At 34.3% G+C, this 24,345-nt stretch overlaps 1 protein-coding gene across 1 annotated transcript in view; it reads left to right on the forward strand.

Moving 5' to 3' along the window:
- The window catches only part of LOC143084335 (uncharacterized), a 56,859-nt gene that overhangs the window by 22,579 nt on the left and 9,935 nt on the right, over positions 1-24,345 (forward strand). The window contains exons 6-11 of the mRNA XM_076260746.1: positions 3,585-4,136; positions 9,407-9,513; positions 9,842-10,295; positions 12,283-13,055; positions 13,687-13,717; positions 22,893-23,164. Of these exons, the coding sequence (XP_076116861.1) occupies positions 3,585-4,136; positions 9,407-9,513; positions 9,842-10,295; positions 12,283-13,055; positions 13,687-13,717; positions 22,893-23,164 (2,189 nt within the window). The remainder of the gene's footprint in view (positions 1-3,584; positions 4,137-9,406; positions 9,514-9,841; positions 10,296-12,282; positions 13,056-13,686; positions 13,718-22,892; positions 23,165-24,345) is intronic.

Genomic DNA, 24,345 nt, shown 5'->3' on the forward strand with positions numbered 1-24,345 from the left:
GCCTCACTTAAATGTTATGAAACTTACACTTACTTTTTAGATTTATGATTTTGACTGTCCCTTTGGTATCTTTCGTCCCTCTTTTACACGCAATGTGTATTACCACATAACACAGATCATGGAGATTAAGATTGAATGTTGGTGGCAACTCTTTTGATTTTTACAGTTATGCCCTTAACGAATGTAAAAATTCCTGATTTTTTTTGTTTCCATTCTCTAACTTTAGTTTGCCTCAACCAAATGTTACGTAACTTATGCACTATGCTTATAACCTTAAAATACTGATCAAGCTACAGAGCTGATCAATTTCAAATTTGGGTAGCGTCACTTCTACCGTTTTTTAGTTATGTCCATTTATAACATTATATGGAAACGGGGTCACCTTCCATGTGCCATGGACACATTTCCCCTTTATTTGAAGAATTTCACTTTGTCTCTGATAAAATGGTCTCAATTTTTTACCCTTTTTAGGTCATTAGTTTGTCTTTCCTTCCTGTTCTTGTCATTGCAACTCATCTGAAACCACAAAACATGAATTCATAAAACTTTGTAGATAATAGTTATATAATACTATGTAGATGGTCATATCAACAGCAAATTATGATACATTTTTTTCTCCGACAGATCAGTCCCTTTTTAACTTAGGATTTTGACCTAAATATACTCCTGCAACAGATTGCCACCACAACTCCTCTAAAATCGCATAGTAAAATTCCATTAAACTTTGTATTTGACGGGGACGTAATATGTAGATGTAAAAATCAACAAAAAAACATTATAAGCTTACTTTTGTTTAAGTTATCAGTATCTGATGAGATTCTGTTTGCCAGTGACAAAATGAGGACAAAAGGTATGTGAACGTGCTTACAACAATTCTTTACTTTTTATATTAATGGCAATTACGACATAATTTCACAGAATCAAGAAATAGCACATGGTTCTTTTTTTTCTTCTTTTTTCTGTATTTTATCAATAAATGGACTTAGTTTTTTATACGACCGCAAAACTTGCAAAATTGTTGGTTGTACATGGGTATCACGTTGGTGTCGTAGTCGGCATCGTCATCGTCCAAAGACATTAGGTTTTTCGCGCTAAAACTTAAGTATAAGTAAATAGAAATCTATGAAATTTTAACACAAGGTTTATGACCATCAATGGAAAGTTTGGATTGATTTTGGGAGTTTTGGTTCCAACAGTTTAGGAATGAGGGGCCAAAAAGGGCCCAAATAGGCATTTTCTTGGTTTTCGCACTATAACTTTAGTTTAATAAGTAAATAGAAATCTATGAAATGTTAACTCAAGGTTTATGACTACAAAAGGAAGGTTGGGATCGATTTGGGGAGTTTTGGTCCTAACAGTTTAGGAATTAGGGGCCAAAAAAGGACCCAAATAACCATTATTTTTTGTTTTTCGCACAATAACTTTAGTATGAGTAAATAGAAAGTAAAATCACAAAAATACTGAACTTAGAGGAAAATCAATTCGGAAAGTCCATAATCAAAATCAAATAACAAAATGCATCAAAAACGAATGGACAAGAACTGTCATATTCCTGACTTGGTACGGTGGATTAAACCTGGTTTTATAGCGCTTTTTACATTGATGCGTTAACTAAACAGACACAATAAATAAAATAGTCAAAATATGGGTACATCAGTCATCATCGTATAACAATTTTAAAAGGAACAATTTAACAGAACACAAAAACATCTATCTACAATCACATTCATTGATGTGTGTGTCTGATGTCAGAAAATGTTATATGTCACATAGATTTGTCGTTCAATGTGTAAACAAACAATTTTAAAATTTACATAGGCAATGTTAGCATACAGGGTTAAAAAATCAAAAGTATGTAAGAATAAATTTCAGAAATAGACCGAGATTTATGACCACAAAAGAAAGGTTGGGATTGATTTTGGGAGTTGAGGTCCAAACAGTTTACGAATAAGGGTCCTAAAAGGGGCCCAAATAAGCATTTTTCTTGGTTTTCGCACCATAACTTTAGTATATGTAAATAGAAATCTATGAAATTTAACACAAGGTTTATGACCATAAAAGGAAAGTTGGGAGTGATTTAAAGAGTTTTGGTCCTAACAGTTTAGGTATGAGGGGCCCAAAGGGTCCAAAATTAAACTTTGTTTGATTTCATCAAAAATTGAATAATTGGGGTTCTTTGATATGCCGAATCTAACTGTGTATGTAGATTCTTAATTTTTGGTCCCGTTTTCAAATTGGTCTACATGACGGTCCAAAGGGTCCAAAATTAAACTAAGTTTGATTTTAACAAAAATTGAATCCTTGGGGTTCTTTGATATGCTGAATCTAAACATGTACTTAGATTTTTGATTATTGGCCCAGTTTTCAAGTTGGTCTAAATCAGGGTCCAAAATTAAACTTTGTTTGATTTCAACAAAAATTGAATTCTTGAGGTTCTTTGCTATGCTGAATCTAAACATGTACTTAGATTTTTTATTATTGGCCCACTTTTCAAGTTGATCCAAATCGTGGTCCAAAATTTAACTTTGATTGCAACAAAAATTGAATCCTTGGGGTTCTTTGGTATGCTGAATCTTAAAATGTACTTAGATTTTTTATTATGGGTCCAGTTTTCAAGTTGGTCCAAATCGTGGTCCAAAATTAAACTTTTTTTGATATAAAGAAAAATGAATCCTTGGGGTTCTTTGATATGCTGAATCTAAACATGTATTTAGATTTTTGATTATAGGCCAAGTTTTCAAGTTGGTCCAAATTGAGGTCCAAAATTAATCTTTGTTTGATTTCAACAAAAATTGTATATATGGGGTTCTTTGATATATGCTTAATCTAACCATGTAATTAGATTTTTGATGTTTGGGCCCCGTTATCAAATTGGTCCACATTGAGGTTTACATGGTCCAAAATTGAATTCTTGGGGTTCTTTGATATGCTGAATCTAACAATGTATTTAGATTTTGGATATTTGACCATAATAGGTAATGTCCAATTTATAATTTAAACACCTTTAATTTCATGTTTTAGACTACATTCATTATGTGTAAGAAACCTGTGTTGTGTCAACTATTTAATCACAATCCAAATTCAGAGCTGTATCAAGCTTGAATGTTGTGTCCATACTTGCCCCAATGTTCAGGGTTACAACTCTGCGGTCGTATAAAGCTGTGCCCTGCAGAGCATCTGGTTAAACAATATTTCAATAAACACAGACGCTACAGGCGGAACACATAGTTCTATATTCTTTACATACTTTGATTTTACTAGTTGTTTTATTGTTTGTTTTTTGGAGTGGGAGGGGATTGGGTTTTTTTTATTATGATTTTTGTATCAGAAATATGTATAAGTTATGTAAATACAAGCCAGAGATTTGTTACACGGTTTTGCGTCTTGGATTGATTTTTGGTGTTAGCCTTATTTTGAAGACTGTCAACACCAAATCATCCATCGTGGTTAGTGGAGCAGTGAAAACATTTTAGCATGTGTATCCTTGTTTTTAGTTTCATTTTTGTCTCAATGTAATTGGCTAGCACATCATATATTTACATCTTCTTGTAATTCTATACAATGGTGTTGGTTTTTTCATACAGGAACTCATAATGCAATTCACGGTGTATACAATAAGGTATTAATGACATCAAGAGAAGAAGAGGAACCCAATCCAAGCAAAAAGTTAGACCAACCACAAGCATCAGATATTAGTCCTTCTAGAAGTAAATATGATGACATGAATAATCCAGGTCTTCAACAGCAGTCACAAGCTATGTCATGGCCTCTCCCATCAAACACATCAGGTGATCTCTCCAACCAAACTCCAGCAGCCCTGACGTTATCACCTAAGTCGTCCTCCATTGTACCTCTATCAAGACATCAGCTGAAACAGAAAATGAAAGCAAAGATGACTAAAGATGAAATCAGAAAGCAAATGAAAAAAGTCCTGAAAAGTGGAAAATACAAAATGAAAGTTGGAAGACTCATCTTCTGGGACTTTGGTGGACAGTATGTCTATTATACAACACACCAGACCTTCATGACTTACAGAGCTTTGTTTCTGGTTGTATTTGATGGAAGCAAAGGATTACATGAACAGGTTCCTGATGTATTGTGTTTTCCTGGGCAGCATATGATACCAACCCCAGCAGGTAATACAGTAAAAGTGTTCATTACATGATTGACATATTCAGAAGTTTTACTTCCGTCTGCATAAATGTCTTTATACAGTACTATTTGAGACACTTGCATATCATGCATATGATATCGAGATAAATCAGAAAATATCATTCAGTAAAGTGCCTATTATTTATCAGTATTGTTGAAATTAAAATCATTCTAAAACCCATCTTACCTCTTTCACGGACTTAACATGTAAAGACCCGATGGATGGATAATTCTTTTTTAGCTCACCTGGCCCGAAGAAGTTATTACTCTTTATAGTCAATTTTTAACCATTTTTCGTAAATCTTAGTTATCTTTTACAAAAATCTTTTCCTCTGAAACTACTGGGCCAAATTAAACCAAACTTGGCCACAATTATCATTGGGGTATCTAGCTTAAAATTGTGTCCGGTGACCCGGCCAACCAACCAAGATGGCCGCCATGGCTAAAAATAGAACATAGGGGTAAAATGCAGCTTTTGGCTTATCACTCAAAAACCAAAGCATTTAGAGCAAATCTGACATGGAGTAAAATGGTTTGTCAGGTCAAGATCTATCTGCCCTAAAATTTTTAAATGAATTGGACAACCCGTTGATAGGTTGCTGCCCCTGAATTTGTAATTTTAAGGAAATTTTGCAGTTTTTGGTTATTATCTTGAATATTATTATAGATAGAGATAAACTGTATACAGCAAAAATGTTCAGCAAAGTAAGATCTACAAATAAGTCAGCAGGACCAAAATGGTCTGTTGACCCCTTTAGGAGTTATTGCCCTTTATAGTCAATTTTTAACCATTTTTCGTAAATCTTAGTTATCTTTTACAATAATCTTCTTTGAAACTAATGGGCCAAATTAAACCAAACTTGGCCACAATCATCATTTGGATATCTAGTTTAAAAATTGTGTCCGGTGACCTGGCCAACCAACCAAGATGGCCGCCATGGCTAAAAATAGAACATAGGGGTAAAATGCAGTTTTTGGCTTATCACTCAAAAACCAAAGCATTTAGAGCAAATCTGACATGTGGTAAAATTGTTTATCAGGTCAAGATCTATCTGCAACAACAAAAGAGAGTTTCTAACGACCTCAGATGGCTATACAACCCTTGCACAATCAACTGAATTTTGCAGAAATCATTAATAGGATAGATTGCCCTTATATGATAATTTTTTATTACCTTTTTGGTTTTTTTTGGCAAAGGGGGAGCTGGGGGGGGGGGGGGGTTGCGCAACAGCAAAACAACTTCACAACTTTTTCATGACTTTGCATTTCTCGTTAGATAAATTTTACAAAATTCTCCCCTGAAACAACTGTCAAATTTAAACAAACTTGGTTTAAATCACCACTAGGATATCCAGGGACCACTGTGTATGATGACCCTGCCTGCCCACATGGCTGAAATAAAACATAGGTTTCAAACGCACTTTCTAGTATTATATCTCTGAAACTAAACGACAGTACAACAGTTGCATTTATCATGCATCAATTGTAAATAAAAATATCAGGTGAGCGACACAGGGTCCTTGGACCTTCTAGTTCATAAATCTAAGTAATCTTTTACAAAAATCTTCTCCTCTGAAACTACTGGGCCAAATTAATCCAAACTTGGCCACAATCATCTTTGGGGTATCAAGTTTAAAAAATGTGTGGCATGACCCGGTCAACAAACCAAGATGGCCGCCACGGCTAAAAATAGAACATAGGGGTAAAATGCAGTTTTCGGCTTATAACTCAAAAACCAAAGCATTAAGAGCAAATCTGACAGGGAGTAAAATAGTTTATCAGGTCAAGATCTATCTGCCCTGAAATTGTCAGATGAATCGGACAACCCGTTGTTGGGTTGCTGCCCCTAAATTGGTAATTTTAAGGAAACTTTACTGTTTTGGGTTATAATCTTGAATATTATTATAGATAGAGATAAACTGTAAACAGCAATAATGTACAGCAAAGTAAGATATACTAATAAGTCAACATGACTGAAATGGTCAATTGACCCCCTAAGGAGTTATTGTCCTTTATAGTCAATTTTTAACAATATTCATAAAATTTGTAAATTTTTACTAACATTTTCCACTGAAACTACTGGGCCAAGTTCATTATAGATAGAGATAATTGTAAGCAGCAAGAATGTTCAGTAAAGTAAGATGTACACACACATCACCATCACCAAAACACAATTTTGTCATGAATCCATCTGCTTCCTTTGTTTAATATTCACATAGACCAAGGTGAGCGACACAGGCTCTTTAGAGCCTCTAGTTTTTAAAGTCCAAAGTCCAAAAAGTTGGATGCACTACATAACGAGAACATGTAAATGACAATGTTAATGATCAAAATCACATTTTTTACTAAACAGTAGTTTTTTTTTCGATTGTTGGGGACAAGTGGACATGAAGTCGGACACGTAGAATCATCATATAAAATGTTCGACGAGACAAGTGAAAAATCATTGATAAAAAACATAAAACTTTCAAGACTAATTACAAACCCCTAAAACATGAACTATTTTTGTATTGCTCTAAATTAATGCTCGAAATACAGGGGTATAATGAAGGGTAGGCCAGGGACATCAATGATAAAACATGCTGACTGACGGAAGCTTTTCTATCAAGTGATAAACCTAGAACACACTGTATTACTACTTTCACTTTTATTACTACTAGGTAACCTAAACGCCCTGTGCATATTATCTTGTGACCTACATCTAGAAATTGGCAATGAGGGTCGATTGAAAACAAAACTTTACCCGACAAAAGAGATGATTTCAGCTTTCCAACTGTGATCTTTTCATTTCCAAGTAGCAGCATTCCAGCGATACCTGCATACGGTGTATATATCTCCCAATTGATATGATATTCCCGTGCTTGTATTTCCTATCATGATTTTCTTGATAGAGGGTTGAAACTCGCAATGAAGCTATCAAACATAGAGTTCCAAATGGTGAAGTCAAAATCATCCTTATGTGAATTTTACGGATACCATCACGAGTTGGTTGACCATTATGGTATATCCGTTTCACAAAGGATATCGGATATGGCTTTTACGTTGTAACTACAATCCCATTCCTTTTCATGAGTTAGACTATTTACCGGATTTGTTTTACTCAGCCATTAAAAAATAAACTAAACCTACAAACTTTGCCTCTTAATGTCAAAATGTCAGGTTATAATATATGCAACAGTAAAAACAAATAATTGCACTAGTCAAAATGCACCACTTGTAATCATTTTGTATAAATAACATGTTGGAAATATTTCTTCACCATAGTATTTTTTTCATAATCATTAGGGTAATTGCTTTGTCCCTTTTATGACCCGTTACAAAGTTGTTGGGCCATATAGCTTTACCCTTCTCCATCATTCACTTATTTTGTCATGTTGTCATTCTGTCATTTCTTCATTCTCTCATTCATTTATATTTAATGATTGATATTGTAAACTGAAAACAGCATAAATAGTTTAATTAAAGGTACCAGGATTATAATTTAATAAGCCAGGCGCCTGTTTCGTCCACATAAGACTCATTTGTGACGCTAAGATCAACAAGTAGAAAGTTGAAGAGCATTGAGGACCCAAAATTCAAAAAAGATGTGCCAAATACGGCTACGGTAATCTATTCCACGAATAAGAAAATTCTTTGTTTTTGCAACATTTAGAGTTTTGTTACAGAAAATTTATAAAAATGACCATATCATTGATATTCATGTCAACACCAAAGTGTTGACTACTAGGCTGGTGATACCCTCGGAGACGAAACGTCTGAATAACGATATATGTTTTTCATTGATGTTGACCTTAGACCTGTACCTGACAAACCTCAGAATCACGGTAAAATAACAGATTTTTAGTCAAAGCAGTCTTTAATTGGTGATGATCTTAGACCTGTATGTTGCAAACCTCGGAATCAAGGTAAAATAACAGGTTTAATTCTGCAATGCAGTTTTTAACCAGATTTTTGTGACAAAAATGTCGGTTATTGAATTGGGGATGTACGGCGGTCGGGCGGGCGGGCGGTCGTGCGGTCTGGCAATCAAATGTTGTCCGTGCATTAACTCATGAACCGTTCAACCAAAGCTTTTAAAATTTTAATATGTTGTTACTGACAACTAAATGAAGGTCAAGTTCAATAATGGCGATTTTTTACCGTTCAGGAGTTATGGTTCTTGAAAGATTGAAAAATGGAGTTTCCAGTCGTGTCCGTGCATTTACTCATGAACTGTTCTATCAAAGCTCCCCAAATTTTGATATGTTGTAACTGATGACAAAATAGAGGTCAAGTTCAATAATGACGATTTTGACTTTTACCGTTCAGGAGTTATGGTTCTTGAAAGATTGAAAAATGGTGTTTCCAGTCGTGTCCGTGCATTTTCTCATGAACTATTCAACCAAAGCTTTTAAAATTTGTACATGTTGTTACTGATGACAAAATAGAGGTCAAGTTCAATAATGACGATTTTGACTTTTACCGTTCAGGAGTTATGGTTCTTCAAAGATTGTAAAATGGCGTTTCCATTCACGTTGTTGCATTTACTCATGAACCATTCAATCTAAGATTTCAAATTTTAATATGTTGATACTGATGACAAAATGGAGGTCAAATTTGATATTGACGATTTTCACTTTCACCATTCATCAGTAATGGTTCTTGTTATATTGACAGGACACAAACAAATGTTAATACATCCGGTTTGCTGTCGTTGTGACAGCCTCTTGTTTATTGATGATGACCTTAGACATTTTCGCGTTTTTTATAAAGCTGCGTTCAAATTCATATTGAAAAAATTAACGATGTTTTTATTGTTAATCTAACTACTTGCTAGATTAATCAACTTAATGCTTGATATGGCAAACTGAAAACAGCATAAATAGTTATGAAAGGTACCAGGATTATAATTTAATAAGCCAGATACGTATTTCATTTACTCGTTAAGACTCATCAGTGACGCTCAGATCGAAATAATTATAAAGTCAAACAAGTACAAAGTTGAAGAGCACTGAGGACCTAAAATTCAAAAACGTTGTTCCAAACAATGCTAAGGTAATCTATTCCTTGGATATGATCATCCTTAGTTGTTTCGAAACATTTGGAGTTTCGTAACAGAGAATTTATAAAAATGACCATATCATTGATATTCTTGTCTTGACTACTGGACTGGTGATACCCTCAGGGACGACACGTCTAAAAACAATATATGTCTGTGTTAGAGATGACCAGGGAAAGCAAATTTTCACATAATTTTCATATGTTTCATTTTCAGTATTTTTACAACACTGGGTCAACTGTATCCTTACTTATTGTAAAGCAGTATATACAGGAATTCCTAAGATTTTATTTGTTGCAACTCATAAAGACAGAGTACCAAAGGTAAGGGAACAAAGTTATCTGATATATTGGCCTTTTTTCTAATACTATATGAAATAGTTCAACTATATCTATATCAATCTCAATATAATGTTATTCCATTAGATATTTATAAGTTTGGCAATCATGAGTTATGACCCTTTAATGAATTAATTATGTTATAATCAGTAAACGGCTTGCTGTCAATTTTCCTGTCCTCATCAATGATTGTTCTTCAGAACTTTTTTTAAGATTAATGGTATAGTGGTAAATTCCTTTTACATGAACTTAAGTATTGCATAGATTGTTCTTCACCATGAAATCTGATCACTCTCATGTACTTTCTTTAAAGTGGGATATTGAAACACGGCGTACAGAGTTATATAGCGGAGTAGAAGAGTTATTCAAAGACCACGAAGGACGAGCGCATCTGGTTATCAACAACAAAATATTTGTCAATGCCACAGACAACACAGATCCAGAGATCAATGTCCTAAAGAAAGCAATCACAGATCTTACCTTTCAACATCCATGTTGGGGAGAGTCAATGCCCAATGCCTCTGTTCCTCTTGAACTTGAGATTGCTAACCTGGTAGCAAACGGGAATCAAATATTGTCATTGTTGGAAGTTGAAGAATTAAATGCCATCAGCAAGGTGTCCGTCTTGTCAAAGGAAGAGCTCAGTGATTTCCTTCACTTCCAGCACTCACTTGGAAAGATGATCTATTTTGATACCCCACAGTTGAGAGGTTATGTGATCATAAGTCCGCTACTTCTGGTCGAAGTTATGAGATCGTTTGTTACAGGTACTATCTTATATAATATCAACATGTATACTCCGTGGTCATCAAACACTGCCCGATGCCCATAGTACATGTCAATAATCTCTGAATCTTTATATCGTCCGACGCCAAATATATGTCCAAACAATTCCATATTAACTATAAAAGATAAATACTTACAGTTATACAACTTTTTAAAACAATTATCGTACTCAGACTCAGAAATCATCCAATCAAGGAAAGTTTTTGTATGACTGAAATGCCTGAAATTAACACTTTTTCCCACAAACACAGAAAAAAAAATTAAAACACGTTCACCTGGCAATTGCCACTACTTGACGTCAAAGATATTCTTCTATGAAACTATACAAACAGTTGCAATCAAATTTTAAATAAATGATCAGTAGGGTATCTCTTCTAAAGTATGTGTGGGTGGTTTTTTTTTCATTCCTGTCAGTTAGAGTATGAGCTATGACTAGTCGACTCCGATTTAGAATAAATATCAGGCTAAGTTGACTCCTAACTTTTAAATTAATGTCTTTAAAAATATTAAAAATACAATTTCTCTTATAAAATGAAACACACAATTTGTAAATTAGAACAGAACACGTAAATCAAATATCATTGATAAATTACTTTCATAAACTAAAATGTTAACTAACTAAATTACCGAACATCAACGAAATTCAAATTAGAAATCTTTTACACTGTTCTGCTGTACTATTTCGTAGATCTGTTTAGTAGATTTTTTGTCTCCCTTTTTTACACTGTTCTGTTGTACTAATTCGTAGATCTGTTTAGTAGATTTTTGTATCCCGTTTTCACACTGTTCTGTTGTACTTATTCGTAGATCTGTAGATTTTTGTCTCCCGTTTTCACACTATTCTGTTGTACTAATTCGTAGATCTGTTTAGTAGATTTTTGTCTCCCGTTTTCACACTGTTATGTTTACTAATTCGTAGATCTGTTTAGTAGATTTTTGTTTCCCGTTTTCACACTGTTCTTTTGTACTAATTCGTAGATCTGTTTAGTAGACTTTTGTCTCCTGTTTTCACACTGTTCTGTTGTACTAATTCGGAGATCTGTAGATTTTTGTCTCCCGTTTTCTTACTGTTCTGCTGTACTAATTCGTAGATCTGTTTAGTAGACTTTTGTATCCCGTTTTCACACTGTTCTGTTTTGCTAATTTGTAGATCTGTTTAGTAGTTTTTTGTCCCCCGTTTTCACACACTTCTGTTATTATAATTCGTAGATCTGTTTAGTAGATTTTTGTCTCCCGTTTTCGCACTGTTCTGTTGTACTAATTCGTAGATCTGTTTAGTAGATTTTTGTCTCCCGTTTTCACACTGTTCTTTTGTACTAATTTGTAGATCTGTTTAGTAGATTTGTGTCTCCCGTTTTCACACTGTTCTGTTGTTTGTTTTCCTCATATTCAATCGTCATCATTTAACTTTTACAAAACATTTTCGACTATGAAACTTCTCACAAAGCTTAATCAAACTTCATAGTCATCATAAGGATATCTAGTTTAAAACAGGTATAATGACCTTGTCAATCATTCAATATGGAAGATAGAACATAGGGGTGAAATGCAAACGTTTGTTTATTGTCATGAATACAATAAAATACAGAAAATCTGACAGGGCCATGCATTATCAAAAGGTTGAGATCAATTAATAAGCTGTCTGTCAGCAGCAAGACTGTCAGGCAACTTCTGATAGAAGTTATTGACCATTAATTACGAATGCTACAAGTCCTTTGTTTTATATTTTTTTCCTATTCAGTTAAAAACGTTAAAAAAAGATGGAAATGGAAAAACCTGACATGATCAGCAATACAAGATCTTCAAATAAGTCATTTATCCGAAATCGTTAAAGTCTTTACAAAGGCCAAGGAATTATAGTGACCTGAAACGATTCATTTTACCGTTTTGTGTTATAGGCTATTTTTGTTATTGTAAGATACTTTTAATACTATTTTCAATTATCAATTTATAATTTTCACTTAACAGATATTGCCTTTTGGCCAAAGAAAGGTCTTATACGAAATACTTTTGAAAGGATGTCAGAAAGTGGAATAGTACAAAGAAAAGAGCTTTATCTAATTTGGGAACAAAAGCACTTCAAGAAACTATCACCCTACAAAGAGTTCATATTTGATATGCTCATCCACCTTGATATTCTATCAGAGCAACGTAGATATGATATTACTACGGGGAGTCGGTTACCAGTGGAAAACTTCTTTGTTCCCTGTATGCTCATTCAGAGAAATGACACAAGATTCATGACCCACGAATGCACACCAGAGAAAGCCATTAGTCTAGCATTTGTATTCAAAGGGACAATAATACCACCAGCCTTACCAAATCGTCTCATTAGCGCATGTCTCAGCATGTGGGCTGTGAAGACATTTGAAGAAAAACAACTCCTGTTTTCAGGATTCGTTGGTTTATCATTCGATAAAGCACATGATATTGTAGTGTGTGGTGAAGGTAACAAGATATTGCTCTACATAGTCCATGAAACCTCCAATGGACTGATCGTGCCAGATATTGCCACTGGTATCAAGGAATGCATGTTCACAACATTAGAGAGAATCTCAGATTTCTATAAATCCACAGTCTCCTCTAGCAGGCAAAAACTACCCTTCCACATAGAATATGCATGCTCCAGGTTAGAATGCCATGTCACTGAAGAGGCAGCATTGACAACTGATGAATGGATCTGTGAGGAACATAAGATTGTACATACGAAAGACAAGTGGAATATTTGGAATCAAGATCAGGTAAATATAGATCTGCGAGGAACATAAGATTGTACATACTAAAGACAAGTGGAATATTTGGAATCAAGACCAGATAAATTAAGTTGATAGTATATAATAAAATCTCTAATCAATTCACACAGAGCTGACTTGTGGTCTGCTTATGTGATCTCAATAACAAAGAAAACAACAGGTTGAATCAAACAAACTCACAAGATCAATTTCCTATTTAACTTATATAATGTAAGATCAGGTATGTACAGTATGTAAACTAAATGAAACAGGGATTTCTTCTCTGAATTTTTTTTTTCATCTCTTTCTTGTATATTAGATTGGTCTGCAATTTTTAAATCTTAGTATGTTGTACTTTTTCTTCAAAGCAGCCACACCAGAATACCTAACATTGCAGGGTAAATACTCTATTTCGACATTATCAACCATATGGCTCAATATGTTTATAAATACTTTACAAATTACATCCTTTGAAGCCTTGTCGTTAATTATATGCAAAAGTGTTGATGGGGCTAAAATATTGTATGAAATTTTGTAAATACATTAAACATTAAGGGTTTCACCGCTGAGTTCCCCATGCTTAAAAATACAACCCATGATTTGTATTGATTAATTTATTACCACCACGATTTTATTTCAGACAAAAGAACAATGTGAAATGGACTGTCAAGGTAAAAACATTTAGTGATTATTACCAAACTGAGCATTATAGTTATTCAATTCAAAACATTTTTGAATAATAGATATGCTATCATATTCTATAAATCAAATATCTAAAATGTAAGGTTTTCTAGTGGGTCAGAAATATTTTAAGATAAATACTACAAGATAAGAAACAATAATGTAAAACATATATAAGCTATATAGATATAGGAAGATGTGAGATAAGTGTCAATGAGACAACATGAGGCTAAGTTTATGATCAGATCATAACAACATTTAGCACATGCAGATATCTATAAATGTAATTCTGAACTATTACCATCACAAACATTTTTTGGCAACCCTGACTATTTGGATTCTTATCTCTCATCAAATTTAGAAATTAAGCATTTTGTAAAATGACTAATCATTAAGTCAATTTGTAAATTTCGAACCTTGCACATGTTGCAAGGGATTTTATATAATTATTAAGAATTACTTTTGGAGTGTCAAAAACTCGTTGATTTTGAATCTGTTCAAAGTTTAGATTTTTCTACCCTATATACCACACTGCTTCGCATTCTCATTAAGAAAAAAATCACACACCAAATTAAATTGGCATTTAAAAAGTCAGAATGTGAATATATGTTCAAACTCTTTTAGGTCATTTTTAGTAGCAATAAACAAAAGAACTTTGTCAATTGGACATCTTTGATACTATATATTGCCTTTGAATAACATTACTGGATAACATTTTTGTTCGCTTTGGAGATTCTGTATATCGTCAGGTTATCGGAATTCCAATGGGGACTAACTGTGCACCACTTATTGCAGACCTGTTTTTGTATTGCTATGAGTTACAGTTTATGACAATAATCAGCAAAGACCATCGAAACAACATGTTATACAAAAATTTAATAATACTTTTAGATATTTGGATGATATATTGGCTCTCAATAATGACGACTTCAGTAGGTATACTAAAGAAATGTATCCTGTTGAACTGACTTTAAATAAAGCTAATGCTAACAATGACCACTGCCCTTTCCTCGATCTTCATATCTATATCAATAACGGAAAGCTTAATATTAAAATTTATGATATAAGAGATGATTTATCATTTCTTATCGTTAATTATCCATTTTAGATGGTGACGTTCCCTTGTCACCATCTTACGGTGTTTATACATCTCAACTTGAACAATTCGCTCGTGTATGGAACAACGTTTTAGATTTTAAGAAGCGAAATTTATGTATTACTGAAAAATTATTACATCAGGGTTTTCGATATCACAAACTAGTCAAAACATTTACTAAATTTTATTATCAACAACGACATCATTCGTAAATATAACTCAACATGCAGACTTCTTATACCTTCAGGAATTTCACATCCAATCCTTTATGGTAATATTCTTTACAAAGCACAAAAATGTCAGTATTCACCTCAGAAGCTAACAAAACCTTTAAATAGACTTATTAAGAAGGAATACAGTTACGATACTGTTGTCAGGTCATTAAAGATAACATATTTTGGCTTTAATATTGATTCTCTTATAGGGTCTTTGCATCGGAACTAAGCACATTTATTCAAAAACCAGTTATTGGCATGACATGGGTTATGTTCTTCTCATATATGTAAGAATGGTATGATACTCAACCCCTAACGGGAGGGATTGTGCCTGACATTCATATGATGAAGACATAATCTTTCAATCAGTTTAATTGAAGTCTGGAGCTGGCATGTCAATTAACTGATAGTAGTCTGTTGTTATTTATGTATTATTGTTATTTTTTTTATTTTCATTTGTTACATTTTTTTGACATCAGACTCGGAATTCCTTTGACCTGAATTTTAATGTGCGTATTGTTATGCGTTTACTTTTCTACATTGGCCAGAGGTAAAGGGGAGGGTTGAGATCTCATAAACATGTTTAAACCCGCGGCATTAATTTTTGCGCCTGTCCAAAGTCAGGAGCCTCTGACGTCTGTTAGTCTTGTTTTATTTTCATACCCCCGCTTTCAAAAAAGGGGGGTATACTGTTTTACCTCTGTCTGTCAGTCCGTCAGTCACTCCGTCCCATAAAACTTTCGTCACATTTTTCTCAGGAACTACACATCCACCCTGTCTGTAATTTGGTATCAACATTTATATATGTCAGCCATACCGTGTGATGCGTTTTCAGATTCATCATTCATCAACTTCCTGTTTACCGAACACTTGTATGATTTTACACATGATAGCCAAGTTGAAAATTTTCGTCACATTTTTCTCAGGAACTACAATACAAGGATTTCTGAAATTTGGTTTCAGGATTTATATGAGTCAGCTATACCGTGTGATGCGTTTTCAAATTCATCACTCCACAACTTCCTGTTTACCGAACACTTGTATATTTTTACACTATTAATATTATCCACTTGCAGCGGGGGTATCATCAGTGAGCAGTAGCTCGCAGTTTTACTTGTTAATTTTAGTTTAGTGTAAAATTTGGAGTTTAGTATAGCGTTCATTATCACTGAACTGGTATATATATTTGTTAAGGGGCCAGCTGAAGGACGCCTCCAGGTGCAGGAATTTCTCGCATTGAAGACCTATTGGAGACCTTCTGCTGTTGTCTGTTTGATGGTCGGGTTGTTGTCTCTTTGACCCGTTCCCCATTTCCATTCTCAATTTTATTGTCACTTTTTCAAATCACTGAAATTTCAAAATGAAAAAAAACTGCCTGTTAACTTTCTGGTGTAAATTGATGAAAAAAACTATTTTATGATACACATAATTAAAACAAATATATCTATGCCCCCCCCCCCCCCCCCCCCCCCGAAAAACTTTGATAAAATTAAAAGTATGCTTCTAATAACAGGTTTGTCAGTGTACGTCTATAAAATGTTCTTTTTTTGCGTTGAAAGTATGCTGAGTATGTACTCGCTCTGTATTTAAGATTGTAAGTGTTTTAATTTCTTGTCCATGTTGTCATGATGATAAAATGATAAGTTATTCTGATAGAACAAAATTTACAAAATGATTTTTTTAGAAAATCTAGATTCAAAACAGAAGTTTGTAATATGGAACACATCTTCGCTAGCCAAGGGTTACGATCCACTTCCCTCCTATCCACCCATGGCAGATTAAGCCAACATTTGTGATAACAATATGGTGCCATCAATCGGTAGATTTAAGTCACACCCATTCCGAATACATTATTCTTGACCAATGGTTGCACTTGAACTCTTCAATTTTGAGGTAAAAAGTAAACACGGTAGCGTCTAGATACTAAACACTTGGTAAAGCAGAAAACGAAAATATCCGTTTACATTCATATATGTGTGCAAGAAACATACACAGGAACTTCTATAATTTGATTTAAACATTCAAATTGTCACTAGATATAATTGTATGTTTAGGGATGTAAAGACTTGTTGCAAAATAAGCACGTGGCAATTGTTTACATACACCTTCTACATTTACACTTGATCATGCTATATTGTTTTTTGTTGGATGCAGCGAGTTTCGACTGCAACCAATAAAAATAATAACCTTGTGTCTCCGTCCGCCAAGGGTGGAGAGGATGGAAGTGGATCATGACCCTTGGCTAGCGAAGATGTATGAAACAGAGAAAAAGGATATGTTTGATTTACTGATTGTTGTTTGTTTGTGTTTAGTAGCAAATATTTCACGCGTATTTAGGACGAGAACATATTGATTATAAATCAAATAGGTAAGTCTGCAATTGATTGACTCAGATAAAGGACACATATTTTGACTGTGGTCTGTTTGCTAAGAACAGAGATGTTGCCTTGCAATATGCAACCATAAGAACGATCAAATCATGCAGAAAGCGTAGCCCTCTCTTAAGATGAGGCAATATAAGTAATGTCTCTTTTCAGAAAAAAAAATATAAGTATATTTGTCCTGCACATTCTAACACCCTCCCCCCAATTCCCCCCGTTCAGCATGGGTTTCATCATACAAGGCACTGTCTTGGTTGTGATATATAGTAAAGAGTATCTTCGTCTTTACTTCTGGAAAGGATTTGTTTTGTCTTAATAATCTGACGAATAAAAATGTCAGTAGTGTATCGATGTGAATATTTTGGAAATCAACCAAGACCAAGGTCAACAAAGACTGAGATAATGCAATTAACTCAGAAAGTTCAAACGAGACCAGTGCGTCAACACGCTAAGCACCTGAGATCACCTCGAGTTTTCGGTGGGGTTCGTGTTGCTTATTCCTTAGTTTTCTATGTTGTGTCGTGTGTACTATTGTTTGTCTATTTGTCTGTTTCAGTTTGTCTTTTTGATTTTTAGCCATGGCGTTGTCAATTTATTTTCAATTGATGAGTTTGACTGTCCTTCTGGTATCTTTCGTCCCTCTTTTATAACCACTGGGTCGGCGTCTCTGCTGGTGGACATTTTATCCCCGAGGACATCATCTGCACAGTAGCAAAGTTTCATGAATTTACGAAGATCAAACAGGATACTGGCTCGGACGTCGCCAAGTAAAAGAAGGTCCAAAACAGACGTCACCATGGACACAGTGTCGTCTTAAACGGCAGGTTTCCCCTTATCACCAGACATGACTATTATCTCAAACATGACTCATTCAGATCATCATAATAGTGACAATAGCAATATAACATATATATGTAACAGCCACTATGTTAATTTGTTCCGATTGAAATTGCCAACTAGTTGTTTTATTCCGAATGCAGTCGAAAAGTTCCGGGAAAAGTAGCTAGTTGAAAAGTCCCGGAACAATCTGGCTAGTTGAATAGTTCTGGCTGAACGGAACAACTAGTTAGCAACATTTAAGTTGTATTTCATAGCTCACATAAAACGAAGTAAGTTGCATTATAATGCAAATTTAGTATTCATAGTACCCTCAGAAGATGGAAGAATACTCCCTCCTCATGTGGGTACCTTCAAAAATATCAGTTTCAGATCAATGTATAACAATAAATTAGAACTTATTCCGTTATTTTACTTTGGATCAATTCTCAAAAAGTAACTTTGTGACTGGTTGATAACTTCCGTTGGAACTTTGGGGTTAGTTTGTTAGTTCTGGTTATGACTAATTTGCCAAAGAGAAACTTTGTGACTGGTTGATAAGTTTATTTTGACTTTTGCAATCAGTATCTTGGTTCCCCTTTGAAAGGTTTAAATATAATATGTTGCACTCTTACATTGTGTCAATCATCCAAAGAGGAACTTTGTGACTGGTTGATAAGTTTATTTGTTTTACTGGTTGATAAGTTTATTTTTTTTACTGGTTGATAAGTTTATTTCTTTTACTGGTTGATAAGTTTCGTTGGAACTTTTGGGCTAGTTTGTTAGTTCCGGCTTTGACTAATTTGGCAAAAAGGAACTTTTTCTAAACTAGTTGATATGTTCCGTTGGAACTTTTCAACTACTGTGGATTCATTTATTTCCGTGGGTACCAATTTTCGTGGTTTGAGGAAAACTTACATATTCGTGGATATTTAATTTTTCGTGGTTTTGGCAAAGTTTACACTTATTCCTTTACAAAATTTGTATTAAGTTGAACATTTATTTTCGTGGTTCTCCTGTACGAAAATTGGTATCCAACGAATATTAATGAATCCACAGTAGTTACTTTGTTCCGGTGGAACTTTTAAACCAGAGGAAGAACAAAGTAACTAGTTAATAAGTTCCTCTGGAACTTTTCGGCTAGTTAGTTCTTTCCGCCCGGAACTTTCTAACGTTGGAACAAAAGAGCATTTACATATATAGCCGTGTTCAGTTATCCTTTTGGATTTTGATGACTCTCTCCAACAATGTTTGGAAATTTTAATAACAGATGCTCAATTCACTATAGCAATTTAACTAAAAAGTCATATTTAACTAGACGTTACTATGATTTGAATTGTCAAACGATAAATGTCGTCTACGGATAAAACTGTAACTTTTGCGGATTGTTATACTTTAGTGAAACGGAAGGAAGGCTGAACAAACGTATGCACGGTCCTAGCTCAGACATTAACCTCAATGCAAACGACATTCTTTAGCAGCATTTTAATCAGCCTGACCATTCTATCGTTTCTATGACAGTTCGCATTATCGAAAAGCATATACCACAACTCTAACAATCCTCATCTTGCAACGTCCCTCCGTAGACAAAAGGAGGACTACTGGACTAGACAGTTGGGAACTGCGACACCATATGGTTGCAATGACAAAATTGATGGTTTAGGTATTATATCTATTCCTTCGTGTAGCTCGGTGAATGTGATGAATATATTCAACTGAACTTCTCGTCGTAGACGCAGTCATGGTCATCGTCATTATACATAATCTACTCTGTATGATGTCTCTATTAATGACTTGCTGCCATTTATACAAAAGCCGTTAGGTATTCATCACATTCGCACGAAACTTGATTCATTACCTCTTTCACTTACCCTTAACTTCATTCTCTGTTCAATTTATGTTTGGAAACCACCGTTACAAACCCTCATTCAAACCAATACTAACTTACAGCTATCATTTTGTATATTGCAAGTCACAGACTTTTCAAACCAGTTCGTATTGAAAAAATGAAAAATAGAAAAGATCTTTTCTTAAACTTTCCTTTGCCAACAAATTAAAGGTCTCGATGGCGTCAACTTATGCAATATCCTTCATCTAAATTAATTCGGTCGAAAATACCTCATTAGATCAGTATGTACCAATCATTTCCTATACCTATACCAAAGATATGGCAACCAAAATTTTCAATTACAAACACGTTTTTCTGGATCTCAATATTGACGACTTCATGCAAGGCTTAACCTTCTGATTGCACTTGTGCTAGTTCCCAATTCACATATAATCCGGCTGGTCACTTTATTAATGGTGACTTTAATATTGTCAATTACATTTTCCCTGCGAAATGTGTTATCGAAAGGTCCGAAATAACGTAAACCTAAATCCATCAATTGGAAATAAAATTTCATAATTTTGATGGATTCAGTCAAGGATTATGCCAGGCAATTAGCTAAGCACAAGAAGAAAGACGAAGACACTCTTTCCGAATGGATTAAGGCAGTGAAAACGTTGATACATATCAAAATGAAGAAACTGAAATGTTACAAAACACTTATCCTACATCCATGACAAATATGTTGTTGTCCTCGCAGATAAAGCCCCATACAACATCGTTTGTGTGTGTAAAACTCATAACATTAACTGCTTGATAAACTAATTATGTATTGACAATTCACTTGGAAACTCAACATATACCCTAACGACATTACCAAAGAGGAAATCCTGGATAATCATGGGTCTGTTATATGTTGCTTTGGAATTTCAACTGAAGAACTGGTTCTTCCATAACGGTATTGGATACCTAAACTACATAAGTGTCCTTACAAACAACGGTATATTGCTGGGTATTCCAAGAGCTCCATGAAACCTCTTTCTAAATTATTAATATCTGTTCTATCATTAATCAAAGCCGAGCTTCAAAGTTATTGTGAAACTGCCTATTCTAGAGGTGGCGTGATTCAGATGTGGATACTGAAAAATTCCAAAGATATTTAAGAGTACTAGTACATACAATCTAACTCTATTCCATCTTCCAATAGTATTAAAACATTTTGACTTTTCTACACTTTTCACAAGTATTCCACATTCAAAACTAAAAGACAAATTGAAATAGTTGGAATTGCTTTTGTGTCATAAAAGATAATGGCCAACGTAGATACAAGTAGCTTGTCTTAGGGGGGATAAATCCTACAGTAGTCTACTTTGTAGAGGATCACTCTGAATCAAACAAAAAATTCTTTGAATCTGATATTATCAAGATGCTTAATTTTTTGATTGACAACACATGTGTTACGTTCGGAGGACATGTTTTACAACAGACTCTCGGTATTCCTATAGGAACCGATTGTGCCCCTCTTCTTGTCGAATTGTTAATTTATTATTATTAGACTGAATTCATACAGGAACTTCTTAGTAAGAAAGATAAGAAGTTAGCAATATCTTTTAACTTTACTTTCCGCTATATAGATGATGTTCTCTCACTAAATAATTCAAAATTTGGTGACTATGTTGACCGCAGCTATCCAATTGAACTAGAGATACAACAGATACAGTGAAGTAGGCTTCATATCTTGACTTGCATCTAGAAAATTGTCATTAGGGTCGGTTGAAAACAAAACTTCACGACAAAAGTGAAAAATTTACGGACACCATCACGAGTTAGTTGACCGTTATGGAATAACCGTTTCACAGATGACATCAGATACATGTATGTTCTTTACGTCGTAACTACAATCCCCTTCTCTATCATGAATGTGACCTACCGAATTAGACTATTTACCGGATTTCTTATAACATGAGCATCACGACGGGTGCCACATGTGGAGCAGGATCTGCTTACCCTTCCGGAGCACCTGACATCCCACCCAGTTTTTGGTGGGGTTCATGTTGCCTATTCTTTAGTTTTAAATGTTGTGTCATGTGCACTATTTTGTGTCTGTTTGTCTGTTTCATTTTTAGCCATGGCTTTGTCAGTTTATTTTTGATTGATGAGTTTGACTGTCCTTCTGGTATCGTTCGACCCTCTCTCACTAATTCAGTTTGCTCCGATCTTGTACGTCAATTTAAAAATGCGTTTATAAGTGGGAATGGGAAATATTTGCCTCCACCTTAACGCTTCAATGAAAAAAGTGCCGTAACTGACCAATTAGAATAGAAATAATTCATTGTGCTATACTTTGTGTTCATGTTACCACGAATTTGCCTTGTATGTCGATATTTATCCCCTCGGTGCGCTCGTGATAAAATAATTATCATAAAGGGCCAACCCGTGGTGATCAAATCAGTATACATTCAAGCCCCATGAATTATTTCTTAAATAAAACCTGTCATCCAAAACGTCTATGGAATAGCAGATAATTATCACAAATAGTGCATGAGGGAATTGTTGATCATTTATTAGAATTTAAGAGTATTCCAATAGTTCAAATACGTCTTAGTGCATGTAAATACTAAAATGATGGTGTACTTTATGACAAATGCTGAATCAACTTCTGTTGAAATTGGCAGTACAACACATAGTGTGATATTATTTATTCTTTGTAAAATGAACTCTCATCTCAGAAAATCTGAATTGAGTAAGCAATTCGTAGTATATTTAACAATAATCAAGTATCCTTAACATGTTTGATACACTTTATAAACTCTTTTTTTACACATATAGGTTTACAAGAAGGTGCCTTGAATCAGATACCAAGTGACATTGAACTTCAAAGATTTGCATCACGATGTGATGATATCACCATAAAAGAGTTAGCCATACGTCTTGGTATGAGTTTCCAAGAATGGAATGAAGTTGAAAGGAATAATCCTAATTATATTCAGATTGTCAAGTATAGAATACTAGTCAACTGGAGAGAAAAATGTTCAGGAAAATTCAGCAACATAGCACAAGCTTTAACAGAGATGGAACTAACTACACATATGTTGTGTCAGGTAAAGAAGCAGATATGAAACTAACAACACGGATGTTGTTTAAGGTAAAGTAACAGAGATGAAACTTACTTAAAACACATGAGTTGTGTCAGGTAAAGTAACAGAGATGAAACTAACGACACATAGAAGGTGTCAGGTAAGAAGCAGAGATGAAACTTACTACACATATGTTGTGTCAGGTAAAGAAGTAGAGATGAAACTATTAACGCATATGACATTTGTGTTGGGTAAAGTAAAAGAGATAAAAACCAACTACACATATGTTGTGTCAGATAAGAAGCAAGGATGAAACTTACTACACATGTTGTTAAAGGTAAAGTAGCAGAGATGAAACTAACTACATATATGTCAGGTAAAGCAGCAGGGAGTAAAACTAACAACACATATGTTGTGGCAGGTAAAGTAAAAAAGATAAAAACCAACTCCATATATATGGTGTGTCAAGTAAGAAGCAGAGATGAAACTTACTTCACATATGTTGTGTCAGGTAATGAAGTAGCGATTAAACTATTAACACATATGACATATGTGTTGGGTAAAGTAAAAGAGATAAAAACCAACTACACATAGAAGGTGTCAGATAAGAAGCAGAGATGAAACTTACTACACATGTTGTTAAAGGTAAAGTAGCAGAGATGAAACTAACTACACATATGTTGTGTCAGGTAAAGCAGCAGGGAGTAAAACTAACAACACATATGTAGTGGCAGGTAAAGTAAAAGAGATAAAAACCAACTCCATATATATGGTGTGTCAAGTAAGAAGCAGAGATGAAACTTACTTCACATTTGTTGTGTCAGGTAAAGAAGTAGCGATTAAACTATTAACACATATGACATATGTGTTGGGTAAAGTAATAGAGATAAAAACCAACTACACATATGTTGTGTCAGATAAGAAGCAGAGATGAAACTTACTACACATGTTGTTAAAGGGAAAGTAGCAGAGATGAAACTAACAACACATATGTTGTGGCAGGTAAAGTAAAAGAGATAAAAACCAACTCCATATATATGGTGTGTCAAGTAAGAAGCAGAGATGAAACTTACTTCACATATGTTGTGTCAGGTAAAGAAGTAGCGATTAAACTATTAACACATATGACATATGTGTTGGGTAAAGTAATAGAGATAAAAACCAACTACACATATGTTGTGTCAGATAAGAAGCAAGGATGAAAC

Source organism: Mytilus galloprovincialis, chromosome 7, assembly GCF_965363235.1.
Source record: "Mytilus galloprovincialis chromosome 7, xbMytGall1.hap1.1, whole genome shotgun sequence".
NCBI classification, from domain to species: Eukaryota; Metazoa; Mollusca; class Bivalvia; order Mytilida; family Mytilidae; genus Mytilus; species Mytilus galloprovincialis.